A 23,712-nucleotide genomic window follows, 5' to 3' on the forward strand; every position below is an offset into this window, starting at 1 on the left:
CAGGTGACATGAAAATTGGTGGTGTTGTTAATAGTAAGGAGGGTAGTTTTAAGCTACAGGATGATATTGATCAACTGGTCAGTTGGGCAGAGCAATGATAGATAGAATTTAAATCCAATAAGTGTGAGGGGATGCATTTTGGGAGGTCTAACAAAGTAGACATATACCACGCGTGGTAGGGCCCTAAGGAGTATTGAGGAACCAAAGTTCACATATCCATAAAGGTGGTAGAACTGGTAGATAAGTAGGTGGTGAAGACAGCATATGGGATGCTTGCCTTCATTATCTGGGCCATGGAATATAAGAGCACAGAAGCGATGGTACAACTTTATAAAACCTTGGTTAGGCTACAGCTGGAACATTGTGTGCTGTCCTGATTTCCACACGATAGGGAGGACATGGCACACTGGAGAGGGTGCAATGTTGCCTGGATGGAATGCTTCAGGTATAAGTAGAGAATTCAAAGGTTGAGTTTGATTTCCTTGGAGTAGAGGACACTGAGGGGGTTCTAATAGAGGTGTGCACAATTATGAGAGGCAAAGAGAGGATGGATAGTAAACATTTTTCCCCATAATAAAAAAAGTCTAAAATTAGAGAGCATAGGTTTAAAGGTAAGGAGTAAGAAGATTAGTGGGGATCTGAGGAAATCTTTTTCCACTGAGAGGGTGGTTGCGATCTGAAACGCACTGCCTGAGAAGGTGGTGGAGGCAGGTACCCTCACGACATTTAAGAAGCACCTGGATGAACATTTGAATCACCAGTGCATCGAAGGCCACCAATCATTGCTGTAGGTGGGTGCTCAATGAGCAGCAGCATGACAAAGTGGGCCACAGAACCTGTTTCTGTGCTCTCTGACTCTATGAAGGGCAAAACAAGCATAAGCACATGCACAACATGAACATTCACTAACTGAAGCTAAAACTATTTGAGAGTACATATTAGTGGTTGTTCCAACTTTCTGACAGTGGTTGTAATACATACAAATCTACTGGAAAAATCAAGATGTGTGTTTTTTGTTGTCATTGTGTGATTGACAGGCTTCTGGCATCTAAGCTCAAGAAATACTAGTCCAGGTATTTCCTTGGTGGAATGGTGTAAAAAGGACTTGAGTGCATCACCAGCCAGATACCAAAAGAGACATTGTGGAATAATTCCTCCTTCCCAAATGGCCAAGAACATTGTCCACCCAATACTGAGCACTAAACTTCATTTACATCAGGCCAGGAAACCAAGTCATCTCCAAGAGGTTCATCCTCGATCAAATTTTGAAACTTGGTAAGGCATGTCCTGGGTGTAGTGGGCAAGTGACAGGAAGAGTGAAGAGCAATGATCACAGGCAGGGTGGAGAGGTGGTTGGTGATAATATAGAGAGGGATAGCAATGTCTCTATCAACCACACACAGAATCCATTCACTGTGTTAGCCACTTTTTCACCTGTGTAATGCCTGAAAATTTCTAAGCTGAATGACACAAGTAAGATTTATACAGTGGCGTGTGTATAAGATGTTGGCCCTTTTTGATATCACTTCTTACAATGTTGCATAATTCACCATCAAAAGCATGTACAACTGTTTTATATGTTAACAACATTAATCATCTGCTTTCATTCCAAGTTTCAAATATATAATTAGGTACCAGAAAATTAATATATTAACTGTGGTTAATATGCAATTTGCTGTTGACTTCAGGTAAGAACTGTTTTTCAGTACTTTTGATTTGTGCATAAGGCAAATTTTGAAAGATGTTCAGCTTCAGTTTATGAAATGATAGCAGCAACACTAACCTGAAGGTGTGATCTGACTATTGATTTTCCTTTTGTAAATTCAAAATTCTTCCTCATGAAAAGATAAAGCAAGGCACAAGCCTCATTTTGGGTTGAACTCGACCTGTGGTTACAGCATTTTAAGATTTCATAACAGAGTGTGCCACAAAGTTCTGCTCGGCCTTGGAAGAAAGCTGAAGGGAACTGATGAGAAGCAGAAGAAATGAAACTATTTAGCACCACAGCATTCAATAATATCACATATATTCAACATGTACTGATGGCATCACAACCCATTTCAACTGTGCTTTAGGAACCAAAACCATTGTGAAGTTCTATGAAATTTGAATTGACATTTCTTATTAAAAAGATCCATTCATGAAACACAGCCAACAAAGCCAATTGATTATTTATAATCACCCTTGTACTGAAAGAAGTTGGCTATATCTGGGGCCCCAGATTTGAAGATTTAATGATGCATTGAGGGTAGATGGAGGAAAACCCATTTCTTCTAGCTGCTGAGTCAAAACCGAAGGGCAAAGTCTCAGGATAAAGGTTTAACCATTTTGAATTGAGAGGAGAAGAAATTTCATTACACACTGCATTGAAATTCTCAACTTCAGAGGGCTGCAGGTGTTCAGTCATTGAGTGACTTCAAAGCTGAATATGATAGAGACTGGATATTAAGGGAATCAGAGGCTATGGGGAAACTGAGCAAGAGAGTGGACTTGAGGTGTAGAATCAGCCATGCTCTTGTAGTAGCAGGGCAGCCTTGAGGGCCTCACTGGTTTGCTTCTATTTCTTATCAAAAGTGCCAAAAAGGAATTCTGTCATATATCGTTCAAAAACACATTAAACAAAGGAAGTATGAACATGACTTATATTAATCAAAAACAGAAGTCGCTGGAACTCACTCAGCCTGTGGAGGGAACAGATTGTTAAACACCATACTTCAGATATAGACTTCTTAATCAAAAATGAAATAAACTGCAAATTAACAAACACTACAAAGGAATTGGACAACAGGAAAGAAAAGTGCAAAAAATACAGGCACATGTACACACACATTTGCATTCCCATGTCTGTGTTTTTCACATTTCAACACTGTTGTCTCCACCCTGTACTTCAGCCTGCCTTTCAGAGTTCCTTTCTATTGCTTTAGCTCTTTGAGCATTATTTGTGTGTTGATTATCTACAGAAATTCATCCTCTTATAAGATCTTAATGTGAGATGCAGTTATGTCCATGGAGTTAGCAGAACCTAATTTCAGAAGAAGAGTTCAGAAGCATACAATATAGCATCAATTGTTCAGCATGTAAAGCAGAAGATGAAATTCTACGCGCATGCTCTTGTTTCTTTGATTTCTCTTTATTTCTCGAATTATCTGATGTTAATATCAGTGCTACCATTTAACCATCAGTTGTTTGCTCCTTAAGCATTTTGCATGTGGCTATACTTTCTCCATTGCACTGCTCCTTTTGAAACTCACATCATTTCACATTCCTCGGCATTCTAATGAAAGTTCTACATCTGAAACATCTATTCTTTTTCTCTTCACAGATGATGCCTTTCCTCAGTATATTCACATCTTTCATTATCCAACAAAGGCTGCTTTTTTAAAATTTATTTCTCTGAGACTTCTCCTTGCCCTACTAAAATAGAACAAAAAATAGCCAACTGTAGAACTCAAAATGTATTTGACCAGACCTTAAATTCAAGTGAATTAACTGCAAAGGTCAAAAGATGTGAAGCACAAGGGCAGATGCAACTAAATTGTGCATTTAGCACTAATTTTGCTTGTGCTCTTCTTTAATTAAAAGAATATTGTGCCATGTACTACATATTTTATTATCAGGATGATTGAATTATGGATACTGAATACTTCAAACAATTTTTATTGTATGATATTCTAAAATGTCTGTTGTGATTTTCATGTTTGATACCTACCATTTTGTCTATCTGTCTGTGAATGCTGTAGATTGATTGCCCATTTCATGTATTCATACAATTTTTCTAAAATGTTGGGAAGGAATAGAAACATTGATGCCAAGTGGCTAGAGGAAGGTACCTGTACTACCAGCATTGGAAAAAGTGGACATGCATTAGGAGTATGATGGTAACCTAAGGTTTGGCCAGACTGTCTGAGTGACTTAAAGTTCAGCAACCAAAGCACGAAAGCAGGGGTTGACATTCCAGCTGGAAGTGTGATTCAAATTGTAAGCACGTCAAAAGATGTGATGATGAAGTGGGAATTAAATGCACTCTGCATTCTCATGTACCATTTTTTTAATACAAAAAGGCCAGAACTTCCTTCCAGCAGAAAATCAATTATATTTGCCGATTACTCACATGGTAAACAAAGGCTTACTTTTTGTTGATCTGCTGATAAATGATGTCCTGTTTGAAGGTGCCAAGGCCCTGCACTGCAGCAGAGACTTGTGCAACACAATGCCATCACTTGGGTGGGCTACAACATCCCTGTATACAAAACAGCTGGAAAAACTTCAACAGCTGGCTAAACCACACCTGGCTTATCCAGTTGTCAAGGAATCCTGAATATTTCTGAGGGTCCCAGAGTTCAGCAACATTAAAAATCAAAATAAATACATGTTTAAGAAAAATACACATTAATACAAATAATAAATAACCTTTTAAATTACCTAGCTCCCTCACAGCTGTTCCACTCTATTCAAATGCATGGCCTTGTTCCAGATCCATGGCTCACTTAGCCCAGGTTCAGCAGGCAGTATCCCAGAGGAATTACTGGGAAACTGCAGCAAACTTTTGCTCTGCTGCTGGACTCTATGAGTTGCCCAGTGTCAGAGTGCTCTCCAGTCAGGGAAACACCAGTTAGGAGCTGCCAGCATGTTCTGGACTTCTACGTACACACGGGAATCCCAAACTTGGTGACATATAAGCAGTGAACTGCTGTCATTTGGAATGGAACTGCTGTAATTTCAGAGCAACTTTCTGCCCATTATTACAAGTTTATTCTCAATTACTACATAATCCGAATTTGTAAAAAAAAAGTTCAGATTCATATGTTACTGTGGAAATACCCTGTTACTGAAATAGTGTATCTGCACCTTGGTAACAAATAACCGGAGGGCTCCAAATACATGTTTCAAAGCAACTGTCGACTGATTGACTTGCAGGAAGAGCAAGTAAGTGTCAAAAACTTTCTTCATCATGGAATTCTGTCCATCGTCCTGTTGCAGTTGTTTCTGTTAAGCCAGATAAAAGATTAATTGGTGTGTGCTAATGGAAAATGTATAGTTCTACAGAGTACAATGATTACAGATACTAGCAATAATTGCAAATTGAGCGAAATTGTCGCTCTTGAAGTGAAATCCCAGCAATTAGTTCATGATATATTATGCAACATTTAAATCTATATCACATCCATCCAAGTATAAGTAATATAACTTCAATATGAGGCACAGATAAGCTTCTGCTACCAAAGATAAAAAATAACTTTGTCCTTGTTTAGCTACATAGAACAGATAACTTAGGGTTTAAAGGGGACTGGTAGAAATGGGAAGTTGAAATTTGTGAAAGCAACACTTGGGATTGTTTGAAACATATAGTTTTTCATAGCTTCAGCTTTAAACAATTTAGTAGAAAAGCATTTATCATGTGCTATGTCCAATTAAAGCTGTAGTTCTATATCAGCACCAAAAGTATATCTTTAACAGCATCTGTAGTGCATCAATATATTTGGAATTCATCCATCAAACAAATATGGATGTCATTATCATTACCTGATGGTTCTGAGTGAAAAGACAGATGATCTCCAGTACTGTGATGCACACTTCTGTTGCAATATTTGCTTCTACATCTATGAGATGCAAGGTATCTGTCTCAATAGGAGCACCATCTAAATAAATGGAGGATCAAAAGCAGTTATTATATGAATACAAAGTTGGTATTAATTTCTTATATGTATCAATTAGTAGAGTAATTTTGTGACAGTAAATAAGACCACAAGTCAACTGGAGTCCATTATTAATATTGGGCTGATTCTGCAAACTTGTCTTCCCCTAGCAAGACTTCAAAGCTTCAGTGGGCTCTGTAGAAGCAAGCCAGCAAGTTAAAAAGTTTAAAAAGTTAAAATTCTCTCCAGCAGTTTATATTTTGCTTCAGATTCCAACATCTGCAGTCTGATGTCTCCAGTTAAAAAGCATTATTACACATATATTTTAAACATTTTACAGAGAATGAAATAACATATAATTGTCCAAAACAAAAGCAGAATTAACTTACCCCTTGAAAAAACTATCTTTTGAACAATTTTAAAAACATGGAATCTTGAATGAATTATTGAGGGAATCAGACTATGCACGACAAACTTAATTATGATCAAACAAATCATTCATCTATAATTATGGCTAAGGAAGTTGTTAAAAGCATAACTGCAGCTCCTTGTTCAACAAAGTATTAAACTTTTTTTATATAGTGACAACATTATTAAAAATTAAACTTCACCTCAATTCACTGATGCCACATTCGTAGCCATAATAAATACTGTCAACAAGCACTGTATGAAGGAGCAGGAAACCACTGATAACAACTGATGGATTTTGATGTTTAATTATATGTTTATGAACAATAGAACTCACTGCTAGTTTTGCAGTATTAAAGTGGTAGCCCTAGCTATTATCTTCATTGCATGTTCTGATGCATTGAATTAAATCTGGAGAAAACTGAATGTTTCAATCTATAGGGTTCATAGATAATAAAATATAATAAAATCACCAGCAGTTGAGAATGATGTGTTTCAGCTGATGTACATTACAAAAGTTAGTATTAACTTTTAATCATGGATATAGCACGTGTTACGGATTAGGTTACTATTTGGTGAATGTCCCTTTAAGACATAGTACAGTAGTGTGTGTGTGTGCGTGTGTGTGTGTGTGTGTGTGTGTGTGTGTGTGTGTGTGTGTGTGTGTGGCATGATTACGACAACAGGAGATAATGACGTGATGACGTTTTGGAGTAGTCAGTCAGAAAAGAGAGAGAAGGGAGAGACACCCTGCCTGCTGGTCTCTGTATCGATGGATGAAAAACAATAACTGTGTCTGTTACTACAATCCACGTATGGATTTTTGGAGTAGTCCAGTGGAGTCCACTTTGTCGTTAACCTGTAGAGGGAAACAGGTATTTGTGTGGACGGCCATGTCTCGAATGCTTTCGGGGTGGCAGATACTTCGGAACAAAGCAGTGAGGATCATCAGTGACTGAGGCGTCGTATGAGTTCCATAGTGGAACATTTGGATTTCGTAATGTCTCTATTTTCTCTCTACATTTTCTCTTCAGTCAACGGTGGTTTTGGAGAAGCCTTTACACATGTTTCACCTTATGGCTTGCTGAACTGAACTTTGAGAACTATTCTTGGACTTGGAGTTTGGGAATTTGCCACACACACACACTTCGGATTTAGTTTTGGGGTTAATGTTTAAGATCTAACATTTTTACTACTAACATTTGAACATATTTATTTTTATTTTTCTTATTATCATAGGTAGTTATTAATAAAATAGTTTCTAACACTCATACATGACTCAGTGTGTTTCTTTTGTTGCTGGTACGTAACACAGGATACAGAAAACAAGAGACTGACCAAATGCAAAACAAAATTCTCTTGGCTGCTTAGCTGAGAGACACATTGCTGAGAAGTCCATTCCCAGCAGTCACAATGCTCTGCATAAACTGCATTGCAATTTCATTCTTCTAAGTCTTAGACCATATCAATTTTGAACATGCTAAAGATTCAATTTATCCATTCCCTCAATCCTACATACAATTCCTAACATTTCTGTGCACCATCAGATTTTCTAACTTGACTCTGTTTTGCATTCCATTAGATAATCCCATTTTAGTACTTTAACCATCTTGCCCATGCACTGGAATTCTCCAAACTCACAGACTTTTTCCATCTTCAGAAATAGTCTAAAAACCTACTCATTTAGCCATGCCTATACATGTCTTCCCAAACATAACTTACTGTGGCAGAAATCTTACCCCAGTTAGTCATAGTCAAAGCAGCACAGAATCAGGCCTTTTGGCCCACCATGTCCATGCTGACCATCAGGTACCAATCTATACTAAGCTCATTTACCAGTACTTATCTGCAATGCCTTGGTGATTCAAGTGCTCATTCGGATGCTTTGTAAATTTGAGAATACAGTTATTTATGAGGCAGATTGTCATATTTTTTGGTGCTTTATATAAAATCTATAAATACAAAAGAGCATGAAACTTCACATGCTGAAAAAAAAATCCTGTGAATAATCAACAGGTCAGGCAGAATGTACAGAAAGAGAAACACAGTTAATCTTTCAGGTCAATGACCTTGCATAAAAATTGGAAGATACTCAATCTGAAACACTCAATCCATGTATCTCTCCACAGATGTTGCCTCACCTGTTGACTATTTTCAGTATTTTCTGTTTACCTTATAACTGCATAATTTACATTATTTTTAGAGGACATAAAAGATAGTATTTCACATGTGCAAAAGAGGAATATTTAACACTGGTGTGTCCTATTACTTACTGATCATTATATTGGAGGCATCCATCAGCTGTAATAATTTTGGGTGTGACAGAGCATTTTTTCCACGTATTATAGGCATTGTCTGTGACCTTCCATGCCTGTGGCCATCATGGCCTGAATGTATCCTAGTAAATAAAAAGAGATAATAGAATTTGAATACAAATGCTTTATGTCTTTTTTTAAAAAATATCTGCATTTACCTATCATACTTTTTATATTATTCTAAATTAATACAAATTTATTACACTAAAATTTAAGTCTCAATAGAGTCATAGTCATAGATTTGTACCACACAGAAACAGGCCTTTAGGCCCATCATATCCATGCTGACCATTTTCTCTTCTACACTAATCCAATTTGCCTGCATTGTCCATATCCTTCCATGTCTTGCCAATTTAAATGTCTGTCTAAGTGGCTCTCAAACGCAGTAATTGTATCCAATTCCACAACATCCTCTGGCTGCACATTCCAGATATCAACCACTCTTTGTGTTAAAAAACTTACCCCTAAGATCCCTTTTAAATCTCCTTAAAAGTATACCCTCTTGTTTTTGATACCCCTACCAAAGGAAAAAGATTTTGACCTTCCACCATATCTAAATCTCTCATAATCTTATATACTTCTGTGAGGTCATCCTTCAGCCTCCTTTGCACCAGGGAAAGCAAGCCAACCTATCCAATCTCTCCCCATAACTAAAGTCCTTCCATTCAGGCAATATCCTGGTGAATCTCCTCTGCAGTCTTTCCAATGCAATCACATCCTTCCTATAGGGTGGCAACCAGAACTGCACACAATACTCCAATGTTTTAGGAAAATAAGTCTTGTCTTCCTATTAACCTTCTCAATTATCCTAAACTTTATGGCAAATGCATTTGAAATGTGAAACTGAGATGTAATGATTGAGTAAAGCATAATAGCTGTAAGCAGGTGTTACGAACTAGGTGAATGTCCCTTTAAGATAGAGCATAGTGGTGTGTGTGTGTGTGGCGTGCTTACGTCAACAGAAGATAAAGGACGTAATGACGTTGTTGAAGAAGTCAGTCGAAGTCAGTCAGAGGAGAGGAGAGAGAGAGAAAAGAGAGAGAGACACCAGCCTGCTAGTTTCTCTATCGATGGATGAGAAACAATAACTGTGTCTGTTACTACAATCCACGTATGGAAATTGGGGGTAATCCGGTAGAGTTCACTTTGTTGCTGACCTGTAGAGGGAAACAGTTATTTGTGTGGACGGCCACAATACACATGCTTTTCGGGGTGAGGAAGTCACTACCGAGTAAACACTGAGGTGTCATTTGGGTTCCATCGTGGAACATTTGGATTTCATAATTACTCTCTCTATGTTCTCTACATCTACGTTTTATCTTCAGACAACGGTGGTTGTTGAAGAAGCCTTTGCTCATGTTTCACCTTATGGCTTGCTGAACTGAACTTTAATAACCATTCCTGGACTTGGAGTTTGGGACTTTGCCACACACACGTGACGAGTTTAGTTTTGGGGTTAATATTCAAGGTTTAACATTTTTACTTCTAACATTTTTACTTTTATTTTTTTTATTATCATAAGTAGCTATTAATAAAGTAGTTTTTAACATTTATCACGACTCGGAGTGTTTCTTTTGTTGCTGGTTCGGAACACAGGTCAGGAACATCTTCCATGCTCACATGTTTGATTTTGTCAATCACTTGAGGAATGTATATTTTTAACTCACCCTAATGTTGCTACCTCAACTAATCATAACACTCATTTGATTATCTCATGAGGCATTATAATAATAGACCAAGAAAGTTGTTACCATTGAGAGAGAAGACCAGAACTTTGAGGAGTAGGGTTAGATCCTTTAAGAGTTCCATTACTTTGGCTGGCTTGTGCGAGTTTGGCTGCAGCAGCTAGCTTCCTGATTTAATTAAAAACAATAAAATCAAAGTTGCATATAACAACAAGAACAAAAGAGAATATGGAGACCAATCAGGAGAAAAAATTAGTTACATAAAGCAACACCATTTTTCAAGATTTTTATCAAAGCAAACAAAAAGGTTTTGCAACATGTACTTCATCATCTGATAAGTGAAAATCTACTTGAAAATATGATTATTCCCTCAACCTCAAGGTCCACACTTGACACACTTGGTGGGTAATTGGTTTAGCTATCCATTGTCAGTCCTAGCTAGACATCTAAGCTATGAAGCCTTGTTCTCTTATGCCACAGCAGTGTAAAATTCCAGGATCATTCTGTAGACAAGATAAATTCTGACCTTCGTTCTTTTTAATCAGCTTTCTCATAAACCTCTTAAGAGTCCTAGAATCACAGACTCATAGATCCATGCAATCAAAGCACAGAAACATCTCTTTGTCCCACCGTCTCCATTTTGTCTATCAAGTACCCATCTATACTAATTCTACTTTCTAGCACTCAGCCCACACCTATCTATGTCATGAGGTTTCAAGTGCTCATCTAAATACTGGTTAAATGTTGTGAGAGTATCTGCCTCCATCATTCCCTCAGCCAGTGAGCTCCAAATTTCAAACACCTCTGGATGAAAAAAAAATTCTTCCTCAAATCCCCTCTAAATCTCCAACCTTTACCTTAAACCTATGCCCTCTAGTTATGGACACCTCTGCAAGGGGATAATTTTCCTGCCATCTAACCTGTCAATGCCCAATAATCCAGTCTCCTCCTAATCTTCTCTGTTCCAAAGAAAATAAATCCAGTCTATCCAGTCTCCCTTCATAGCTGAAACATTCCATCCCAGGTAACACCCTGGAGAATCTTTTCTGTACCTTCTCGAGTACAATCACATCCTTCTTATCAGGTGGTAATCAGAACCACACATAGTACTCCAACTGTAGCTGAACTATTATTTTATACTGTTGCAACATAACCTCTCAACTAATGAAGACAAGTATCCCATTTGCCTTCTTAACTACCTTGCCTACCTATGATGCCACCTTCAGGGATCTTGTCCATTATACCTTCTTTCCTGATCTCCAATAACATAGGTAAGGAAGCTATGGAGGTTTCTTTCATTACTAATGACTGTTCCCACTGTTCCATTCATTTGTTCTTTCCAATAATATTGAACATTGTTGACCCAATTGCAATTTAATTTCTACAACGTTCTGCCTATTTTATCATTTATCACATCAAGGGCTAAAAGGCATGTGATTGGAGACAATTTACAAATTCAAACAGTGTACTTTACTTGGGGGGAGTGCATTAAAGTGAAATTTATAAATTTACTCAATGGCAGAAACATAAGGGTACTACCATATAGGACAACATGACCACAATTTGAAAGAACTTCATAGGCTGTAAAGTCTCAAAGTCATGAAATGTTCAATAAAAATGAAAACATTCCTTTCTCTCTACTGCATCCAATCAATGGCAGTCTAAGCCCAAAGCTCTACATTTACACTCCATATCTCCACCTCCATTTTATTCTTTAATCTTCACTCAAAAAACAAGATTTTAACAGAATTTTCAGTCATCTGCCACAATATCACTTTATTTGATGTGGTATCATTTATTATTTGAAAGTTCCCTTGTGAGGCAATATGGGGGCATTTTACATTAAAGCTGCAATTGTTGGTCTGCAAACTCACAGTGTTCTACATTTCATTACCTTGCCACTTGTCTCTTTCCCAGAAATTTGAAATGTTGAATACAAACTCTGAAAGAAAACAAAGAAAAGGGCTTGAAGCAGAAACGATCAGTCCGTGTAATTTTTCTGAAAAAAAAAGATGCCTGTGCTTTCAGTTTTGTATTTTTATTCTGGAAGCCTAGAGTTATGTCAAGAATTTGGCACACATTTAATGATGAAGAGACAAACAGATGCACACATCCCCTGCCTACTTGTGTGCTGTTAATTCACAGCTCTGGTTTAGAATTTTCAACAGCACATATCAGGATTTGGAAATGGTTATTTCCCCCTTGGAATTACTTTTTTTAAATTGGGTACTGATTTATTTTAACATCATGCAGAGTTTAATGATAGAATCATTTATTCACTTACCATTTATTAAGAGATATAAATGCAATACATGGAATGCAGTAATACTTTTCTTATCCATAGATATTCAGATCTTACCGAATTCCTTTTGTTTCATATATTTATCTCTTCACAGACTTCAATTATAACCATATTTTTTAAACGTACATCTGTTTCCACTCCATTCCAAGGTGAGCAAGAGGAAATTATGAAGCTATAGATATTGTCATTTTGTAAATGGCCACTAGGAGATTCTCTCTACCTTGTGAAAAATATCCAAACCTCTCTTTAACATCATCATGTATTGGCAGAGGGATCACTGAGTTGCTGTGCAAGGAATTGCAACTAACCTATAAATACACAGTGGGTTGATACAATGATGCAGTGTACAAACATCCTTACATCTTCAATGTGTGCCAGACATTCTTTGATACAGTTTAAGGTAGTTCACAGGACCCATATGTTAAAAGATAAGCTAGCTCATTTTTATCAACATATAAATCCTATATGTGACAGATGTAAATCGAATGTGGCTTCTTTGACACATATGTTTTGGTCCCGTCCTCTTTTGGAAAAATATTGGAAAGATATTTTTAACATTATTTCAAATGTATTGAAGATTGATTTACAACCTCATCCTATCACTGCAATTTTTGGATTACCAAGGATAGAGTCTGGCCATCTATCTGCCTCCGCTAGCCATATGATTGCCTTTGTTACCTTAATGGCCAAACGATCCATTTTGCTTAAATGGAAGGATCCAATACCCCCTACTACTTTTCAATGGTTCAATGTTTAATGTTTAATGTTTAATGTTTAAACTTGGAAAAAATTAGGAATGATACTGTTGATCCTTCGCTTAAATTTGAGGAAGTTTGGAGTCCATTTATTCAATATTTTCACATGATATAGATCCCCTTGTAATAACCTTTCAACTTAGAGGAATGGAGTTGATGACATAATATTGCTCTGTTTCTACTGAGAAATTTTAGTCCAGTTTTTTTTTCTGGTTTTTTGTGAATTTTTTTTTTCCTTAGCTTAGTTTGGTTTGATATACTGTTTATAAATTTTCTTATTGTTTTGGGGATTTTTTTTCTTTCTTTTATATTTTATAATAAATCTTTTTCTTTCTTTTTAATATTATATTCATTCACTAAGAGATTGTTGGATCTACAGATTTTTTATATACTTTATTGCTTTTATGATTATCCATGCCATGATTGTTCTCCCGATCTCTTTGTATTACATGTACAAATATTGATGTTATATATTAATCTGTATTAATTTGAAAACTAATAAAAAGATTGAAAAAGAAAAGAAACACCCTGTTTCAGATCTAAATACTTCACAGAGCGACGGCATGACAGATATTTGACACAACCCTTAACACACATCTCTCAAATCCCTGCTTACAATTCCTGACTGAGATTATTCTTTAGTGCTTATCAGGTAACTGAAACTAACCGAGAATTGAATGTTTTCCACTTACTCTAAAATATTGAAGAAATCTGTCAGTTCTGAATATGGTGATTTGGACCAGTAGGCTTTAAGAGTTTCTGAAAGAAACATACACAGTATTTTTCTGTGAAATATAAATACATATTATGAATGTTCATTATTCTAGGGTTGAAATTCACAGTCGATTATAAAACCATTCTTTTTGACTACAGCCATTTACTTATTCATCTTATGCAGTAACATAATCAATAAAAGGATGTTTGCAACCAAAGTGATTGCAGTAAAGGGAGAAATTATATCTTTTCCCCTTTGGTTAAATATTATAAAAACACTATATTTAAACACAATGAAATTACAGTACCAAATAAATTCATCAATGAGTAACAGAGAGGAGCCAGTTGTCTGGGGCTCTGCCACATAATGTCAGGAAATTGAGACTTACCCTCAGAAATAGTTTTCATGATGTGAAGGAAACACGTGAGCAGACTTTTCATTTCAGCTTGATCTAATTTGTCAAATCGAGTAGCAGATCCAATTAAAGATAACGGTCTTGAATAAGCCTGGAGAGTTAAAAGTCTTGTTACTAACGTAATGTGCAGTTGAGCTATATCTATTTTGCCATTGGCCTTTAATTTACATTTTGTCTTTAAAACAAGGGAAAACACTGCTTTTTATGCATACTAACAAGCTGAATTAAAGACAGCCACTTTTACATATCCACTATATATTTCACACATTTCTATCTTCTTTAATTCAATGCATTTTGCCATTCCTGAATGCAAGTTCCAATGATATCTTAGAAGTGTGAAATAAAGCTCAGAATCAAATGAAGCAGCATGTTTGCAAAACCTAAATAATAGTAGAATTGCTTGTAAGACACAAGCTATCGTCTATCATTTGAATGTCAATTATGCACTGTGTTAACCTGGGTCTAAACATTATCAAGTACACTTGCAGACTTAATGGGCTACTCTTGGGCTTCATGGACACCAATTAGTCACCTTCAAGCACTGAGCTATAAAGAGCCCAAGAGCCCAATCTTAGCTCCAAAGTGGATTTTATGATGGGGGAAGGAGTGCTGAGTTGGGAATGGGATTTATGGGTTTCCCAAATACCCCACACTTTCTATTGCTTTGGGGTTTCTTTCTGCAGCATTCCCAACCAAAGCCAATCTGATGGACAGGTTGACTGCCCACAAGGAGGGAAAGCATGCAGCACAGCTAATCTGAGAACAGGCAGATCTGAAAGGAAAGATTGATTGTCATGTGCGGGAGGAGAAAATAGTCGGTGGCTGGTGAAACAGTAAGTGGTCAACCCTCCACCTCGTTTCACTTCTGCTAAAGTTATGTGGGTAGATTGGGTTCAAGTTTCAAGCTTGTAGCATTTTAACCCCCTGGTTGAAGCAAACTCATCTACTTTAGATGATTAAGATTATACCCTTAGTTATGAGTGACCTATGGTGACTGATGGAAACCAACAAACCTCCCTTGAATAGAGTTCTTACTATTTGCCAGTAATGAGCACCATTTACAAAGGCCTTAAAGGAAAAAGAAATTGCCCAAGCTTGCTTGGTCTCTGGGACAGAAAAACAATGATGAATCCTGGAAAGAATGATGTAAGCTAGTGACAAATCCCAACAAGTCAAACATTTCAGAAATACAGTTCTACTTGACTCTATCTGAAATAACATGAACGGATGAACTATTTTAGTTCATTTATAGGATATAAATGCCACTGAAAGTGCCAGCATTTAGGGTCCATGCCTATTGGCCCTGTACTAAGGAGACAGTTATGAATCATACATTGTGGTAGGTCTGGAATTACAAAGGAGAGGGTGGGAAGGATGGAAGATTCCTTCCCTGCAGGATAGGAATGAAAGAGATGGGTCCTTGCACTTCATAAAAACTGCAATACACTTCTTCAAAATGATACCTTTTCAGAGGAATCAGGTTTTTCACTCATTTTCTCACATGTACCAGACGTAGAATCCAAACTACCATGTGAACCTTTGGACTCTTCATGGGACACCGTTGAAATAGCCACAGATGAGAAAACTAAAAATAGCACCATTAATGTTACTTGCATTCAACTAATAACAAGTGATATATATTTAAAAATTACATTTTTACAATTACATGTTGTCACTGTAAAATGGTCAAAGTTTCAAAATCATCATCTAAAATATTAAGGGCAAATTAAACCAATACTTAAGATACCGATGAATGGGAATTTAGGAGTTAAAGAAAATATCAGTCCAGAAGGATTTACCTGCTATTGAATTCAAGACATCTTTTGAGACTGAACTTTCCAATGAATTTGTATTCCTTGTTGGTGTTGTTGACTGATGCTGTGATCCACCAGCAGTACTCAAGTCATCCCTGGAACCCTGTAATTTAGAGTACATATTTTTAATATAGCTTCTAGTTATTATCACTGTTAGATATATGTAGGTGTAATTACTGCATAAGTTTCTACAATACTAATTATCAACCCAATAAAATATTTCCAGCATTATACACCAACAAAGTATGTAATGAGACAAATACAATGCGACGATTTCTTTAAATTTCTCATGATAAGTCACCAAAGAGTTAATCATCATTACTCCAGTAGTAGTTACTCCTGATGTAACACTGACCGGATTAGATGAACTGAGATTGAATGGGAACATGTCCTTCATAAAAATTCGTGGAAGGTTGTCGAGAATTATTCCATACAATGGCAGGTACAAAGTGGCTAGTAGTTCCTGTTGACTCTGCATAGAAACACAATTATTAATCAAATTGACATATTTCAATGAAGTAGTAAATAAGTCATATTATGTAACATTTAGTCCTTGCTCTTTTCAGAGCAACCTAGGCATTAGCTGATAAGTGACAATTACGTTAGTGCCACAGAAGTGTATGGCAATGACCATTTCAAACAATACAGAGTCTAATCACCTATGCTTGACATTCAATGGCATTGTCGTTACCAGGTCCCCCGCCATCAAGATCCTGGTTGTGACTATTAACCAGAAACTCAACTGGAACATTAATTCCATGGCTAAGGAGCAAGACAGAGGCAAGATATGCTCCGGTGAGTAACTCAGCTTCTGACACCCCAAGACCCTTCCACTGTCAAGGCAAAAGTCAGGAATGTGATGAAACACCCCCCACTTGCCTGGAAGAGTGTCATACCAACAACCTCAGTAGGTTCTACATTAGCCAGAACAAAGCACCCTGCTGGTCGGTCAGAAGCCCACAGCAGCAGTTCAAGAAGATAGTTCACCTCCACTTTATCAAGGGCAATTAGGGATGGGCAAGACCCAGATCCTGAAGATAATTTAAACCCCTTCCTGTCATGTTCTTTTTTTTGGTTCTGTCAAATTGCCCATACTTCTTCAACTCATAGGTGGCAAGGCAACGTAGCCACACAGACAGCTGATAGGGATTTCAAGAACAGGCCAAGACATTTTGTCCACCACTCCATCCCTTCCCTCTTCTGAGAAACAAATCTCTAACTGGCGCTAAATCAAAACAGGCTGTGGCAGCACAATGTGTGCTATCACACACCAGCTTGACATCCAGGGAGTGTAATCCCTTCCAGTTGTGATACATCCTGCATTGATATGCAGTAGTATCAGAGTGGTAGTGGGTGAAGTGGTGTACTCTTCTGCTGCACATGGAAGGCTTCAGTGTGCTCCTGATGCATGGGTTTTGACCTTCTCAGTACAATTCCAGATGTTCCTTCTCCACTCTGGTCCAGAGGTAACCAGGGGTCCGTGGGGATGCTGCACTCCTTCAAGGAATCCTTCTCCCTATCTATCTGATATTCTCTTTTCACAAATGAGCTCAGAATAAGCTGACTCTTTCAAGCATTGGATATGGCAAACAATGAGGCTTGCCCCGCATAGCTGACTGAGAGCAATTAGTGCCTCAGTGGTGAGAATGGATGCTGACATTCGAGACTGGCAGAGACAACGTTGGTGGTATTCTTCAAGTGCTTTGAGATTCCTGATGCAGGTAGTCCAGTCTCAGAAGCAGATTAGAGTGTGGATATCACTCCTGCCCAGTATACCAGGAGTTTTGTGCTAGGTCTGAGGTTCTTGATCTTCAAACACCTTTCCCCTCAATCAACCAAAGGTTCTGTTGGCATATTGAAGATGGTGGTGAATTTCATCACTGGTGTCTGCCTTTGCTGAAATATAGATGATATGGGAAATGGTTCATGTTTTCCAGGGTCTCGCTATTAACATTTATTGTCAGAGGCAATGTGGGGTAGTGGGGATGGGGAAGGGGTCGGGGGTGTTGCAGGTTGGTAGAGGACTTTAGCATCTTGCTAACTTTACACTCAGAGCCCATAAAACAAATGTTTTGCAGCTGAATTATAAGACTGGAAGTATTTAAAAATGTCACAAAGAAGCAGAGTCCACACTTTCAATGTACCATAAAGAAATAGGTTACTTACTTTTCCTGAATATCTGTCATCAAATGAATGCTTCGCCAGTAGATTTTTAAGGACAGCAATTGCAAGATGTCTAATATCTTGGTCTTCTTGAAGTGCAAATGCAACTTCACGAAGCAACAAGCCAACAAGAAAATGATTACGACAAAATTCATTTGTCAGGGTATATTCTGGCTGTGTGCCTGCAAAGGTAAAAATATGTGGTTCAACAACAAAATGCATAGTGCATACATCAAATTTATACATATATAAATGAAACTAATCCAGAGGTTGCTTGAATATTCTAAGCACTTGAACCACCAAGATTGTCTCTGCATTTTATATGGGGTCTTCCATTTGGCTGGGAATGACCCCATATATCTGGGCACTTATTTATCTACTCTATAGTTTTCTTTAGGATTTCTCTTGGCTTTTCCATGGTAAGAAATCAGGAAAGCCACATGGAAATTCCATCTGTGCCTCAGTATTATCATTTCCGCATCTTTATTACTAAAAATGCCATGCAAATTAATTATTTCATTTCAACAAAAGGATGCTAAATGCCGGTGAAAAAATTGGGTAAATGACATTCACCTTGTAACTATTTGACACCAAAGTCTAAAATTGGATCAGTGAAACATCTGACCGAGTTTGTTGCACGACTGTACATCCCGGCCGTCATGTGATTTCACTATTCAACAAGCCAAGCATTCAACAACTTCTGGACTTGCTGATTGTAATAGGTCCAGGTTTAGTTTAAAAAAACTAGGAGCACATTCAATATTTCCATTATGCATTCATTCATGTGATCATAGAAATTTAAAGTATAGGAAGAGGCTTTTCAGCCAATCATACTACTGCTTGCCAAAAAAGGAACTATTTAGCTTTATCTCACTTCTCTGCTCTTGATCTATAGTCCTGTAGGTCATGTCCCTACTCATCCTTGTCCTTTTCAATGTTTTTCTGTCTTAACTACCAGGCAAGAGTTCCATACCCCCAACTATACTCTGGGTGAAAAATCTTTTCCTTAATTCCCCTATAATCCTTTTACCAATTAAGTTAAATCTAAGTCCTCGAGTTTCTGATCTCCCTGCTTCGGGAAATAAGTTCTTCCTGTTCATTCTATCTTGGTGACTCAAAAGTTATATACCTGAATTAAATCTCCACTCAGTCTACTTTATTCCAAAAAAATAACTCCAGCCTTGCCAGTCTCTATTCATACCTAAAAGTTTCCAGTTGGGGCAAAGTACTTGTAAATCTCCTCTGTTTTTTGTCTCTAGGGCCGTCGCTGATATGAACTTGCAAGTCACATAATTCAAGGGAAATTAGTGATTGAAGCAACTGCTGGCCTTCATTGTTATATCCACAGTAGTGTAGCAGTTAGCGTAATGCTATTACAGCGCCAGCGATCCGGGTTCAATTTCCACCGCTGTCTGTAAGGAGTTTATATGGACTCCTCCAGGTGCTCCGGCTTCCTCCCACATTCCAAAGACGTACGGGTTAGGAAGTTGTGGGCATGCTATGTTGGCGCCGGAAGCATGGCGACACTTGCAGGCTGCCCCCAGAACACTCAGCGCAAAAGATGCATTTCACTGTGTGTTTCGATGTACATGTAACTAATAAAGATATCTTATCTTAAATGAGAGGGCATATGGAATGATTGCAGTGGTGATCAGATTTGCCCATTGACCTCTAATTTTATATAGTTCAGGGATGAATTCTCTTTTCTTATACTCTTCACTTTGGCTTTTAACTGCAATCATTCCATATGCCCTCTTATTTACTTACGGATATCACTTGAAGGCCAATGGTTATTCTCAATCTCCAATTTCCCTTGAATTATGTGACTTGCAAGTTCATTTCAGAATGTATTGAAGTGTCAACCCCAGACATGGGTCTGGAGTCACTCAAGACCCAGACTGGGTAAGGACAGATTTCCTTCACTAAATGGGAATCAGATGGGCTCTATGACAATCCAACAGTTTTAGGGCCATCACTAGTCATGTCAACTTTTACTTTTAATTTCATAAATTGACTGTATTTGAATTCTGTAGCTGCCATGATTGAATTTGAAGTCACAACTCCAGATCATTAATCCAGTCTTCTGACATTACTATTAAGTAGCACAGTGGCAATGACTGCATGATTAACCATGACACGAAACCTCCCCCAATTAATATGAAATGGAAATCACAGGAAAGAAAACAAAATTATGGGTTACAAACAATCTGCTGGAGGAACTCAGCAGGTTGAGCAGCATCTGTTGGGGGGGGGGGGGGGAGGAAGTGTTGACATTTTTGGTCCTATCCTGATATAGGGTTCCAACCCAAAACATCAACAATTCCTTTCCCCCCACAGATGCTGCTTGACCTGCTGAGTTTCTCCAGCAGATTGTCTGTTGCTCCAGATTCCAGCATCTGCAGAGTCTTGTGTCTCAAAATTATGAGTTACACAGGTTGTCTATACGCCAAAACTGTTTTCTTACCAATGATTGCTATAAACACACACGTATGTATATATACAAACTCATTTGAAGATTGCAATTAAAATGCAAATGTATAAATATATGCAGTCAATATTTTGTGCCGTTTTCAGAAGGTAACTGAGCACTGGTGACATTACACTATTCCACTTCTGCCAAATTATTTTGGGGACTCAGCACTCCCAAGTCAAACACATCTGTGGCCAGATACATAACTAAAACGTAAACTGGCAAGACTGGAGTTATTTTTCTGGAATAAAGGAGACTGAGTGTATATTTAATTCAGGTGGATAAAATTTGAGACATCAAGACAGAATGAACAGGAAGAACCTATTTCCCTTAGCAGGGAGACCAGAAACTAGAGAGGTTCAAATTATTTGGCAAAAGACAGAATGGAGGAAGTGAGGAAAAACTTCTTTATGCAGACAGCAGTTATAAACTCTCCCTCCAAGGGTGGTGGAAATAAAGCCGATCAGATTTTCAAAAGGGAAATGGGCAAGCACAAGGGGGAATCATTGATAAAACTGTGACCAAAGAGTAGACGAATAGGACTGATTGGATTAGTTAACAAAGAGCTGGCATAGATTCAAATGGGCTGAATGGCCTTCAGTGTTGTACTGTTCCTGTGATCTAAGATGAGGAGGGAATTCTTTAATTCATTTGGCAATGATTTGAAACCTTCCCCATAGAGGTGCAGGACCAGATGTTTAAGCCACTTCACCTCCTCATGTGCTGCTCTGAGACCCTTTCCAAAAATGTTAAACACAGATTGCTTATGTCAACAAAAGAAAAACTTCAACCTAAAAAATTCACAGGCCTTCCCCACCCTCCATTAGCAAACCTGATCCTGAAGAGGAAAGTTAACTTACCTTCATTTCCTGATCTAGTCTTTAAAAATAATATCGGCAAGTTGAGGGGAACGAAATGCTCATGGTTGCAAATTTCATGCAGGAAGTCAAACTTGTATTCAAAAAGAGTCTGCAATTACAAGGTATTAAAAATGACATTTTTTCTTTGGATATTTCAGACCTGATTTGCTACTTTCACCAATGAATGAGTGGGCTAGTGACTACTAAAGCACAAAACTTCTCACATATTTATATGTACAGAATTTTCAGAACAACGAACGATTGCTACCTTGAACCTGCCTTCAAATCTGGCACTTCTGCTGTAAATTTCTTGCAAGGCACATTAAGAGAAACTTGTGGGATCAGATCCACTACTCATTTTACTTTTCATGTATTTATTTCATGTCACAAATTGCTCTGAGAAATTGGTGAAGGGCTGTTTTCTTGATTACAAAACATATTCAGAGATCTCAGATAATGCACAGATGCTTTATGCACAATGCAATATATTTTGTTCCATCACTGCACACCTTTCTTTGCACCTACATGAAAATCTGATACCAGAGGAAGGATTTTCAAGTTGTCACCTTTGTACAGATAGAAATGTGGATCAACAACTACTGCTAATCTCATCGTTTTTATCTCCACCTCACTTTTTTTTTCCATTTCCCCCTTTCTAACCATCTCGTGCTTGAATTCCAACTGGCCACAATCAGCTTTGTGCTTCGAATGGTTCTGACAATATTTCACTCAGAAGAAGCAAGTTTCATAATTGATATTCCCAAAAATCACTGAAGCTTAAGATGCAAATGCAAGAGGTCAGATAGTTTACTGTCATTTTCAGCAAAACAGGACAAATCGATGATCCTACACAATCTCCTTCTCAGATTTCCACTATCATTGGTTATGTAATGTTGAAGCAATTCAGTTCACTCTTTGTGATGGTAAGAATGTGCAGGACACAAGATCCTGAAGTGGATACATATCATTCTTTCTTTCATCGACACTAGGCGAAAAAACTGAAATTCCTCACTTAACACTATGTAAAGGCATCCTCAGCACAAGGACTGCAGCATGTCAAGAAATAACACTCCTCAGGAAAATTAGTGGCATGAAGTCAATGTGTGGAAAGCAAAAATCGGAAAAGTGCAAAATGAGCAGTGGATCTGATCACACACATTTCCTTTCAGCAATAAGTGCCAAATTTGAGGGCAGATTGAAGGTAGGAATCATTCATTGTTCTGAGATCCATGGGAGTCCTAACTAGAATACATATGACTCTAGTTAATGTCATTGGAATTCAGCAGTAACAAGCATTTTTATTTGGAGAGGTTAGCAAGATGAAACCTACGCAAAGTAGATGACCACACTTATTAATAAATTATGTTGGAGTTGTTCAGTTTTTTGACAACTGAGCAATTTACCTTATGATCTCCAGCATTGAAGATGTTCATATAGCTACCAATCAGCTTCATTACAAATCCTCTGTCCATGAAGGTAAAACATCGCTGTAAAAATTAAAGGGTTAAGATTTACTGCTTCAGATACCAATAGGATGCAGCATTGGTGACCTCAAAATTCTTGGCCATGACACAGAAAAATGCAGATTGAAGTTGCATGGGAGAACCCATGCCAGTATTGTGCAAGACTAAGCAGAAGAGATATTCTAATTTATTTAATGTTCAAGCTTTTGTGTCCTTTAGGATCTCAAATCCTGCATCATCAAGGCATTATTTCCAAAGTCACGTGAGAGATATGAACTTTAATGCACCATCTTCTCCAGTGACAGAGTTTCTTAATTTGCCAGTTCCCAATGGGAAGCTTGAAGGACTACCTTCAAAGATGGGTGCCCAGGGAAGGGCTAACTGACTCTTTCCAGAAAGTGGAATGATTTATGACTAGCTCCTGTGTTCAAGGCCCACACCCTTCAAAGAGCACTAGGATATCACAACAATGTGTGCTGTCTGCTGATTAAAGCAACTGAACCCTGAAGCCACTCTTTGAGTCTGTTCTTCACACAGAAAACCATTTCACTGTTTATGAAGTGCACTATTCAGAGTTAATTAGGGACATCCAGCCAGTATCTGAAATAGCTGAGCATGCTGGTCAAGTTTAATTGAATGAGGAATCAGAGGATTGATTAAAAAAATGTAATTAATCACATGTACATGGATTTTCAAACTATGTTTGATGAC

The 23,712-nt window shown here is 37.7% G+C and overlaps 1 protein-coding gene across 1 annotated transcript in view; it reads right to left on the bottom strand.

Annotated features, from left to right (window-relative positions):
- The window catches only part of dock10 (dedicator of cytokinesis 10), a 255,301-nt gene that overhangs the window by 29,314 nt on the left and 202,275 nt on the right, over positions 1-23,712 (bottom strand). Inside the window, 14 exon segments of the mRNA XM_052017557.1 lie at positions 1,784-1,966; positions 4,849-4,986; positions 5,524-5,639; positions 8,318-8,442; positions 10,111-10,212; positions 11,939-11,986; positions 13,794-13,860; positions 14,205-14,322; positions 15,695-15,816; positions 16,031-16,148; positions 16,401-16,517; positions 18,212-18,390; positions 21,539-21,647; positions 22,942-23,025. Of these exon segments, the coding sequence (XP_051873517.1) occupies positions 1,784-1,966; positions 4,849-4,986; positions 5,524-5,639; positions 8,318-8,442; positions 10,111-10,212; positions 11,939-11,986; positions 13,794-13,860; positions 14,205-14,322; positions 15,695-15,816; positions 16,031-16,148; positions 16,401-16,517; positions 18,212-18,390; positions 21,539-21,647; positions 22,942-23,025 (1,626 nt within the window).

This window comes from Pristis pectinata, chromosome 6 (genome assembly GCF_009764475.1).
Source record: "Pristis pectinata isolate sPriPec2 chromosome 6, sPriPec2.1.pri, whole genome shotgun sequence".
NCBI lineage: Eukaryota > Metazoa > Chordata > Chondrichthyes > Rhinopristiformes > Pristidae > Pristis > Pristis pectinata.